Here is an 11,384-nt window from a genome sequence, read left to right as displayed (position 1 = left end):
TTTTTTTTATCTGTATTTCGCATTGAAATTGACAGATTGAATTCACTCGGGGGCGGCCGTTTTGATAGGGATAACGTTGGAAAACCTTTGACAAGAGCGTATTTAATCCTTCGTACATATTTTAGTTTTTTTCCCAAATTTCTATAGCGACCGATATTAAATTGACACGGAGATAAATGTACATTTTTTTTTTTTTTTTTCAAACGTAATCCAGGCTGTCGCGATTTTCCATCAGTCTGCCCGTATCCGATGAAAAGTCACCGAGACAAAGCTCCATTATTACGAAGCACCCGTTATCAATTTCCTGACGCCTCGAAATTTGTTCTCTCTATGCTCGCGATAGACTTTCGAGTCTCAGTTTCGAAGTAATTTAAAGTTGTTGAACCACTGTGAAAACTCGAATTGCTTCGAATGTGACTCGATACCCCAAAACTTTCGAAAGTTTTAGTTGATCTTATACCTTGAAAATCTCGATTAGTCTTGAGTATCGAAAGTTTCGATTAATTTTGAGTCTTGAAAATCTTGAAGGCCTTGGTAGATGACGATCATTTAATTTATCAAAAAGTGCTTTCTTTCTTGTTGTACATATATGCAATATATGATATCCCATACGTTAAACTTTTCTGATTTTAATATTCTGTCAACGATACACTATGACAGAAATATGAGATGAGATAAAAATATTAAAAGTGTTCGTAAAATATTGAACATTCGTCATCTATCAAACTTTTATGATACGAATTTTTTCCCAATGTATCGATATTCCCTTTTTATTTCAATATTTAATGTTTATTGTATTTCATTTAACAGATAATAAAATTCGTCGTAGAAATTAAAAATCAAGAAGTAAATGAAACTTCATAATACAACAAAGAACTAGCTTCCACGTCAATTATTTCATCTTCTCGATATTTCTCACTTCAGCTCGCAGTGTCGCACGTTCATAAACTTTTCCAAATTCGCTGTCGTCTTTCCTCCACAAATGTTTGCCCCGATTCAACAAATTTGAGCGGGACTTTCGGTTGATCGGAGCCGCGTAAATAATCGAAATACGTTATAAAGTGCGGGAGGAGGGAGGGAGAAGAGGGGAGGGGGGAAGTGGAACGAACGGGGGCACGAGCCGGACAATTGTCCGCAATATCTCGCGACGCGCGGCTGACAAAAATTATTCGAAATAATGGCGTAACGGGCAGCCGAGCGTCGGCGACCGCAATATGAAAAGCGGTTGGCCGATCGGGCGACAACGCGTGGCCGAATGAACGACAGTTATGCACCGTAAAACTGGTGTAATAATTTCCGAATGATTTAATGGGTGGACGCGGAACGTCCGGCTGAAACCGCTTAGAAAAGGAGCCGCCGCTCCGATACATACGTATATATATTCGATTATTCGTTCCTCATCGATCGTGAAACCTGCAATCGCGGCCAGCACCTCGCGCGATTTTTCCTCGCCCACGACAAAACGTCGCTGGCAATTTGTCACCACGGTGTCCAGCCAGGCTGATACGTCTCGATCGCAGATAGACGAGGTCAAAGGACCACAAAGGTATCGAGCTGCGCTGGAAAGCACGGGCGACAGAGGGAAGAGAATTATATCGCGCTTCGCCGATCCTGATGTCGCAAACCCGCTGTCACGCGTTGATGGATAACGCTTTGTATCAGACCATCCAGAATATGTACCCTTTCATAAGAGGAGGATCATTGAATATTCTCATTGTCTCAACTGGTTCAAAGGTGTACTACGTGTCTTGGTCAGTGTAAATTTTTTTCTTGTCGTCGAAGCTGTTGGAAAGGAGTCGATAATGTCGATAGATTTATCGCTGTCCATTCGTTCGCAATAAATAGACGTGTGGATATTTATGCGTTTCTTTGGAGGGGGGAAATTGGAAGCTCCGGAAATTTACAAAATATAGAAGTAAGTAAGAAAAGATTTGTAAAAGCATTTGCATACCATTGTTTCTGACATGTAGTATTTACAATTGTTCACGGAAATATTCGAATATTCTTTTTATGAATATATTGTGTGTATTACATAAAACACTTTGAAAGAAATTGAAAAATATATTATAGAAATTAAGATTATATCGCAAAATATATTATAGAAATTATTTAATCCATTATATTAATAAATTTCAATGTTCAGTAAAATCTATCTGTAGATTAGTCTTTTATTGACTACACGTTTGCGATAAATATCTTGAAATTTGAAATTAATTTCAAACTTTACCAATATCATTGTCTCTCGTTGCAGTGTTGTAATGAAATTTCAAAATGTTTTACATGAAGTACAGATATTTCCTTAAGCCACTGTACATACTAGTACAATTAAATCCACGTACATTGAATTTTGTATCATTTAATAGTATTTTCGTACGATCGCAAACATTTAATATGAAGTGAATTCGTGCTTATTAAAATATAAAATTGCATGCATAAACATACAGTCTGGAAATGAACAATATTTCTCTCCAAGAGCTTCCTTTCGAAACTCTCGTTTAGAAATATTCTTACTCAACTAACTTACGTAATAAGTAATGTGTCTATCGATTGGTTCAGCTGCGACAAAACGAGCGAACTAAAGTCTTCCGATCGTCGTGAAAAGCAACGTTAAGCAACGTCTTTCCTAAAAAAAAAAGAAAAAAGGAAAAAATGTCAACTTCATTCATTCAAACTCGTGAGAAGAAGCCATCAAAGAAAAGATTAGACATCAAAGAAAATGACGCGGAGATGCGCGATCTTTATTAAGCCAGTCGATTGTGTTCGCGGAGGAAAAATGTGGAACGGGCCTGTCCGTTTCATTGAAGACGATATCCGATCTCGGTATGCAGATTGGATCTCAACGACGTTAACTGTCAGGCCGCTCTTACATGAAGACATATTATCGCAGCTGAACCGTGGCTGCATTCCCGGCGTCCTTTTCTTTCTGTCCTCCTCGGCCAGAGGCTAACCACAATTATTCTATTAGACGTTAGATCACCGTCGACAATAGTAAGTTGTCGTTCGACCGATCGATCGGCGCCCGCAATGGACGAATCACGATACGCCAACGAATCGTCGATATATTTTGATGCTCGTGAATATCGTTGGCTGTAGACTTTTGGTAATTTCAAGCACTCAGAATGAAATGAATTCTTGCTAGTTGCATCCACTTACCTTATGAACCTGGACTTATACGAACGAAAAAATGATCAGAGAAGAGAATCGGTGGACTTCTATTATATTAGTTACTTGTCCATCGGCAAATTCGTACAAACAGCAAGTTTGACTATATTGCTGTAACTGGGAACTAGGAAGATCACGCTGTACGATCACGGTCGATCGTTGCATCTTTGTAGACGTATTAATGGCATTGACTTGTTTGAAAAAAAAAAAAACTCCCGAATAATGTTTAACGTTACCTGCAGTCACGACATCTCATTAATTTTCATGTTCCAGTTGGACAAGCGAAACACTGTGTAATTTGTTCTTTTCTCTCTCTCTCTCTCTCTCTTTTTTTTATTCTGGCTCATGGAACTCATTATGCGGTGAAGTCAACGGTGAATAGAGTATAGAGGCTGGGAAACAGTATTCGTAGCGGATTGGATACTTTTCAATCTTCCTTTCCAACTTCTATTCACATTAACACAGGCGTTGCCACCGTTGAAAATTGCATTACATTCATTTTCAGCTCGCCCTCTTTTCTCCCTCCATTTTTCTTTTTTTTTTCTTTTTGTTTCTTTTTTTTATTTTATTTTAACATTTTTATCTATTTTTCATTCACGCGGCACGTCGTTACGCTGCGAAGCTTGTCGTGTAAGATTCACAAGCGAGCCTTGATTCATTATTCAATAAAAGAATCACTTCTGTATATTAAGAATACAATAGTAGGTTTTGAGTGGTACTTGTCGATTATTTTCTATTCAATCGTGTTCCCGTTTTTTTCAAAAAGTTTCCAATTCTTAATTTCTAAATGAAACATATTATTCTGTAAAATTTCGAAAGAGTTTCACGTAGGCTCTCGAAATATTTCTTTTTTTAATTTATCTGAGAAATACACGGTGTTTTTAACAGTTACCGACGATTGAAATATAAAATTTGTGTTAAAGTGCATTAAACTAAACTGCAAGGAAAAGATTTATAATACATTAAAGGATGTAAATTTGTATTCATATAAAAGAAAAGGTGTTCTTTTATTAAATATTAAGAAAATACATACGAACATATAAACATACATGTTCTAAGATCATTGAAATCTTTTAGTAAATAATTAATAATTTTGAAGAAAATTCCAAGGTATGATACTTTTCATAATTTTACAAAATTATTATTTATTTTACTGTTAATACTTTTTATAATCATTTATGAAACATTGTTGCTTGGTTCTTAGTGGGTTAAAATTTGTCAGTCTCTCCATTTGAATCATATAGAAATTCGTGATAAAATTCACCGCGATGCTCGGAGAACGAACTTCTCTTCGCTGTAATTTTTTCCTCTTTTTTACGAATTTTCTTTTATCCAGCAGCGATGTTATTTTCTTGAGAAAGTTCCATTTATGATGAAAAATGAAGTTTTATTATCGTGCCAAGCCCCCTCCCCACCTCCCCCCTGGAGCCATAGCGGGATTAAGAGCGTTCGTAAAAACGTCAGAGAGCATTAAAACGTTATCAACTAACAAACCGACCAAACAACAAACTCCACGCGAACCAGTTGCGCGGTGCAAAATTATACTGTTTGACGCAAGAAGAGCTTCATTACGAAAGTCAGTTTCGAGAAACACGAGCGAAATATTTCTTACACGAGGATGATGCGATAATTATTCGCAACGTAATTACGAAATTTTCAACACAATTATTTCCCAGTATAATACATTTCTGTACAAGCTTCTCTCATGCCTTTCGAACAATTTTCCACTTTTCTATCTTTCAGTCTTTTGCTAAGAATTTTTTACTTTACTACTGTTACTAACAATGAGAAATAAACCGTGCATGCTATCTCTAATTCCCTGGGTCTTATGCACACTAGATTGAGGAAGAACATCGTCTTTACAGTGTGCGAAAAATTTCCTATAAATTTTACACACGTGTGCGCTTGTGAACTTTCAGTAAAGAGTAACATTTATTTACCACGATGTACATTTTATGCTCCTATATTAACAACAATACATTAATATTAACTTTACTTTAAAGAATATTAACTTCATCGCAGAGAATTCAAGAAACAATAAATTATAATAAAACAATTAATATTAAATTATAAATATATAATAATAAAATATATTATATTATATATTTATATATATATATATAATAATAAAACAAACCATAATCTCTAAATCTCGACGTGTACTCTAAATCTCACCGAGTTAATATTCTTTAGCTTAGAAGAGTGAGAATTAATTGGTCAAATTGACCCTCGCAAGAATTTCACCGCAGTTCTGTCGATTTTCAAGATGCAACGACGAAATACAAATAACGTTGTGCAAGGTTCAACGAATGTATTTCAAATGTCCTTCCAACGGTAGAATTCCAGCGTTACAGTTCCAAGTGCTTTGGACAATCGCTCGAGACGGGGCGCGACGTTCGAGAATATGAATGATATCCGTGAGTTATTCACGCGCAGGCCCGGTTTGCAATCATGTCGCGATAGCTGTCTTAATGAAGCACCGGGTAACGTTGATGCAATTATTTATTTGAAATATTGCTCGGTACGAGCTCCGGGTGTCCGTAATCAATCACAGCCTCCCTCGGGTTGAATTCTGCCCTCCGCGTCGGCCGTTCTCCTTGCCACGCCACAATCCGCGTTGTCTCGCGTTACTCCGGCGAAACCGCCGCCGGTAAACAGTCAATTAATATCTAACGTTGTTTTACGCGGGTTGCTGTCCCTTCGCGGAACGTTCGCGCGAGATTTATCGCGCGTTGCGAATAAATTTCAAGGAAAACTCACGGCGCAAAACAGGTCGTTACTTGACCGGCGAGCGCAATTTTTGTTTCTTTCCGAGACGATTCGAGAAGCTGAGTAACAATTTTTGGGAGAAATTACGTTAAGCACCATACAGAGTGCTCTGCGTGAGTGGAATATGTTGCAGTTCTGAAACGATAGGAGATGGAGGAAATTTTAAGACGAAAGAAAGTTTTAAATTGGTATTTGTTATGTGATAATGATGTGATCGTATAGACACGGTGGCTCGCGAAAGTATTTAAATATTTATTACAGAACTTTTGTGTGCTATAGAATAACCACTTTCCTTTTGTTACATAAAACAGTTGATTCCGGCATTTTTCAGTATCCAAACAGCGATTAAGACAATTGTCAGAATTTACAATGTAATATAGCAAGTATCGACAATTATATTGATACATTGAATTGATTTTATATGTATGTGCAATGTCTATTAGTTACAAGTTTAACCAACATAATCATGATAGTAGAGTTCCATTACATTACCAATAAAGCGTTAAAATACTTAACATAATACACGTATACTCGTGAAATATTTCTACGAGTATTCCTCGAATACTTTCCCGAGCAACTGTAATATACACAACTAACGAACAGACATTATCAATGAATTTTGAACTCGTTATTCGTTTTACCTACGAAAGAGAATCTCAAAACTATAGCTTACTCCAGTTGAGTGTCTTCACGAGGACACTCCGTGTAAATTTTCATTCTCTTGTGCCCGTAGAATATTTTTACATTAAGATTCAGTCTTCTGCGAAAGCGCGGAACATTGCATGCAATACCTATTCTGTGCCGCGTATCAATCAGTGCTGCAATTTGATGCCACTTCTCCACGAAACCAAATTTACCAAAATCGTGTGCATTTCAGGCATATATACCTTGGAGAAGCACGTTCACGGGCACGAGATAGTGATACCTCGGAAGGTGACTCACCGAGGAGAGCTTATCTCGCACAACGTGACCCACCATCATCACGAGGATGGGCGAATGGTGCACTATCGATTGTCGGTGGCCGGTAACGAGTACCATATCGAGCTGACGGCCGTGGACAACTTCATCGGGCCAGGGATGGTCGTCGAAAGACGGAAACGGAACGTACATGTCCGCAGCCGGCCAAAAAATCGCTCGAGCAAGTGCCATTATCGAGGTTTCATTCAGGGACATCGGAATTCCCAGGTTGCCTTGTCCACCTGCGACGGTCTGGTGAGTTCTACACTTTTATCTCCCTGTTCTCTGATCCCTTTTGCTCTCCTTGCTTCACCACGTTATTATTTCGCGTTTCAATGGGAACGATAAATGAAATGTACGTACGGTCGGTCACGAAGGTTTTTGAAACGGAGTGAGAGGGATTTTGGACATTTTGTATGCTTTGATTAATTTGTTACTTAAAGATTTATTCCAACTAAAATATAATAATAATAATAATAATATATTTCAACTACAATTTAGTATATAAAGTAGATTTATTATAGTTTTATTTATAAAGTAGATTTCACAATTTTTTTTGTTCCTATTTATTTCGAATAACAAAAATAGGATCCTAATACCTGTCAATTTAAAATCGTGACTGACTGCAACTTAATAAGTTACAATAGTAATATCCAGTTACAACAATAAAGACTGCTGACGTAATTTTGGCGTTACGAATTGTCGATGAACAACGATGCAAATTAGGTAGAAGTAGGAGAACGGAAAATACGGGCACGTTCGTTGCGTCTGATTTATCGTACGGATGTTCCACTTGAATTTTCATATCGACCGTAAGACACAGACGCGTAGCTTTAAGTTCGATTGTCCGATATCGGAAGCAAACGATGAAAACTTATTATACGACAATTATGCTTTATTGTTGTTCGTTTAATTATTATTGTTTATCATCGCGAGAAAATATTACAATCTCAATTACCGCTATCGCGAACCGATTTTCGATTTCCGTTTCTTATACGAAATTCAATATCGTGAGTATACCATAAATATCAGAGTCGGTAGTACCAACAAAGATATTTATAGATCGACGTTAAACAAGAACGGGAAATTAATGAAAACATTTGTAGACATCACTGTACGATTTTCCATTAAAGAATAACACACGTCCTTCCGCTGAATTCTCGTTCGTGAACTGTCTCCGCTCTCTCTTTATAGTTTATGTTCAACTTGATGACACAATGATGGCAGTAAATGAATAACACGCTACAGCTGTGTGTATGTGCTCAACGCGCGTTAGCGAGATTTAGTTTTCAACGTTCGTGCTCTGTTTGTTTGCAGAAAAATATGGATAAAACAAAATACTGAGAATATGCAGAAATATTAAAATACCGAAAATAGATATTTCGTATATATATATATATATATATATATATATATATATATATGTGTGTGTGTGTGTGATTATAAAAAATTTCCAACGACAAAAGAATTTCTATTTTTTAATTTCTGTAAAAATTCTTACTCTACTAATAAAAACTAACGCAAAGATTTCATGGAAGTAAAAGAATGGCAAATAACTTAATTTCAATCGATTAAAAAAAAAAAAAAAAAAAAACAAATAATCTATCCCACTTACGACGCGTTTAATCGAGCTTCTTTGAATCGCACAGAGGATCGATATCATTTCTGCAGAGTTTCTTTCTCGCTCGTGCAAAATACTCGGTAAAACGGTAATCCCCGCAGCCAGTTCACCTCGCCAATTTCTCCTACGACCGCGTTTCCGGGCGTGGCGCGTCTGGCACTTATAAAACAGCCCCAATTGGTGGCAGTTGTATCCGCGTTTAAAGCGGCGTCCGCCCCGTATCCCGAGGACTCCGTTCCAGCGAAATTACATTTCTAAGTTGGCCACCGCCAATGGAGAGAGAGAGAGAGAGAGAGAGAACAGTTTCGCCACGCGCCGCAAAACCGAAATTTACGAATATGAACGTATATCGTCGACGTCCAACGGGTTAGTGGATATCGCGAGGAGAAACTCGCACGCGGAAGTTGGAACAGGTTAGAGATGGGATCGAGTACCTCACGAGTAGCTTCGAATCTTCAATTATCTTATTCGAATGTTTCATAAATATTTCCAAGTATAATTCGAATCTAAGCGGGATCTAGTTTCGGCGGGATGAGCATTCGTCGACAGATCGTTCAGAGGATGTAGAAAATCAACGATAGAAGAATGTTCACCGAACTTGTAACTGCACGATGTTGGAGCACGTGGCTTTATAATAATTAATGAGGTAATAATCACTTTGGAATTTACTTAGAAATAACAATTTTACTCAGCGGGCTCTTATTACAAAGATGAACGTTGACAATACGTTTCGAGCTGCTTATATAAATAATACATACACGCATTATCACAAACATACCAGTTGTAGGTCTTAACCGATACGAGTATGTCGCGACTATAACAGATCTATATAAGATAGATCTAACAATCGAAACAAAAGTATCAACTTTCTAGAGGAATCGCGCTAGGTGTTCAATTATTATTATATTGGACTCGATCCCATCCCTACTGTGGAACGTAGCGCGGTGACGACGTTTCAAAGAAACAGAAAAAAAAGAAAAAGGAAAGAAGGAAAGAACCGCGAAGGTGGTAACGAACCTTACGAACCCGGGGTAAGAAGAGAAGCGCAAGAACAATGGTAGATGCCGAGAAACGTATGAAGACGAGAGAGAACGGCGAGAGAGGAGAGGAAACGAGGAAGGGAGGAGTCTCGCGAAGCATGCATCGGCGCAATTTGCTCACAGCTTCCAGATAATGATTTAATTTGCCATCGCCTGGCAGATTTATGACGGCGCGCCTTCGCCAACGCGCCGCGCGTCCACCTGTAACCACGCACACGCCTATTCTCCTCGAGCATCTCGACGGTTCTACGTGAACGCAACACCGCTGTTCGCAGCTTCCAGGCGAATTCTTTCGCAATCAGTGCGTGTACGCTTTTCGTCAGACGTACGTTTGTAACCTGCTCCTCTTTGTTTCCTTCCCTTTCGAGCAATCGTATTCCTTTCGAGCAATCCGCCGCGCTGGGACGAACGGCCGAGATAGCTGAAAGAAGGCTATTAATGCTGCTTATTAGACTGACCACGCTCCTCGCTTTACGCGCTAATGAGCCGACGCCAAGCAACATTCTGGAATGTTAATTCTCTTCGATTTTTCTTCTTTAAGATCGTTGATAGGGGAAATGTATGTACGTACGCACGATAATGAAGAAGATTCTGAATTCTCTCGTTGGAAAATTGGAAAGTGCGGTAGTTCACGCTTCGATGGTTCTCTGTGTCCCGAGTCTTTTGTTTAGATTTGATATTGATGTGAAATATTATGGTTTAATATATTGTACATTCTTTCCGGTCGAAAGTACTAGAACACTTCTTAATTTTAACACTAGAGTTGCCGGCAAATTATATTAAAAAGTCTAGGAAATTTTATTTGTACTATGTATGTATAAAGAAACAGTCAACGACGTGTGAATCTGTAAAATGTGAGAAAGTAGGACTAGGTCGTTACTATTAATGATCAATATTAGTTTATCATTTTATAAAATTTTCTAATTGCAGTCGTCAATGTAACATATTAACAATTTGCATATCTTTCGTTATGAAGTATTATTTAATTTTTCTAATATTAAAACAGTAAGTAGTAATTTTCCGTGAGATTTTTGAACGGGAATATACTGAAACGTCTAGTGAATGCTCTTGAAAATTAGCGTTTAATTCATAGACGGAATAAACCGCGTAATTCAGAGAAGGTTCAGGTGTTCCAACTAACATCGCATCCAGCTTAGCGAGAAGTCTAATAACTGCGCTGTGATTTTGTCGCCGGTGTCGTCGGAACAAAAGCCCGGGCTATATTAAGAAACGTCGCACCTCGAACAGTTCTAACTCCGACAATCCGAGTCGAACGAAACATTAATTAAATTTGTTAGACAAAGAGTTACCTTCGTAACTTGTTAGTAGTCAAAATATACTGTCCCAATCTGTTAGTTTTTCGACATTCTCAAAAGGCAGTTTTGCCGAGAATCCTAAATTGAAAATTGAAAAGCACGTTTGTAAGGAAGAAGTGATATCACCTTTCAATATTATTACGGTACTAGTATTACCATTATTATATAATTAATATTACTAAAAATTACCATTATTATATAATTAATATTATATTTAAAAAGTACAATAGTAAAATGTAGTATAGTGCGGCAAAAAAAGTGAAAAATAGTTAAAAATATAGTAAGCATAATATAACATGATAAAACAAAATAAATAGTAGTATTTATACGTTTAAAAAGAAAGAACAAAATTTGTCAATTTTCATACACGTCGAAGATTTCTTAATCTGTAGAATATATATATATATATATACGCGACAAAAATAAAATTACCATTATTATATAATTAATATTACTAAAAATTACCATTATTATATAATTAATATTATATTTAAAAAGTACAATAGTAAAATGTAGTAT

The 11,384-nt window shown here is 37.2% G+C and overlaps 1 protein-coding gene across 3 annotated transcripts in view; it reads left to right on the top strand.

Annotated features, from left to right (window-relative positions):
- The window catches only part of LOC122535638 (A disintegrin and metalloproteinase with thrombospondin motifs 7-like), a 99,218-nt gene that overhangs the window by 42,637 nt on the left and 45,197 nt on the right, over positions 1–11,384 (top strand). For all 3 annotated transcript variants that reach the window (XM_043667336.1, XM_043667334.1, XM_043667335.1), the window contains exon 3: positions 6,809–7,143. In XM_043667336.1, coding sequence (XP_043523271.1) covers positions 6,809–7,143 — 335 coding nt within the window. The remainder of the gene's footprint in view (positions 1–6,808; positions 7,144–11,384) is intronic.

Source organism: Frieseomelitta varia, unplaced genomic scaffold (genome assembly GCF_011392965.1).
Source record: "Frieseomelitta varia isolate USP_RPSP 00005682 unplaced genomic scaffold, Fvar_1.2 scaffold_751, whole genome shotgun sequence".
In the NCBI taxonomy this organism is placed as follows: domain Eukaryota; kingdom Metazoa; phylum Arthropoda; class Insecta; order Hymenoptera; family Apidae; genus Frieseomelitta; species Frieseomelitta varia.
Note: the sequence above shows the minus strand (reverse complement) of the source record. Positions and strands in the feature narration are given on the sequence as shown.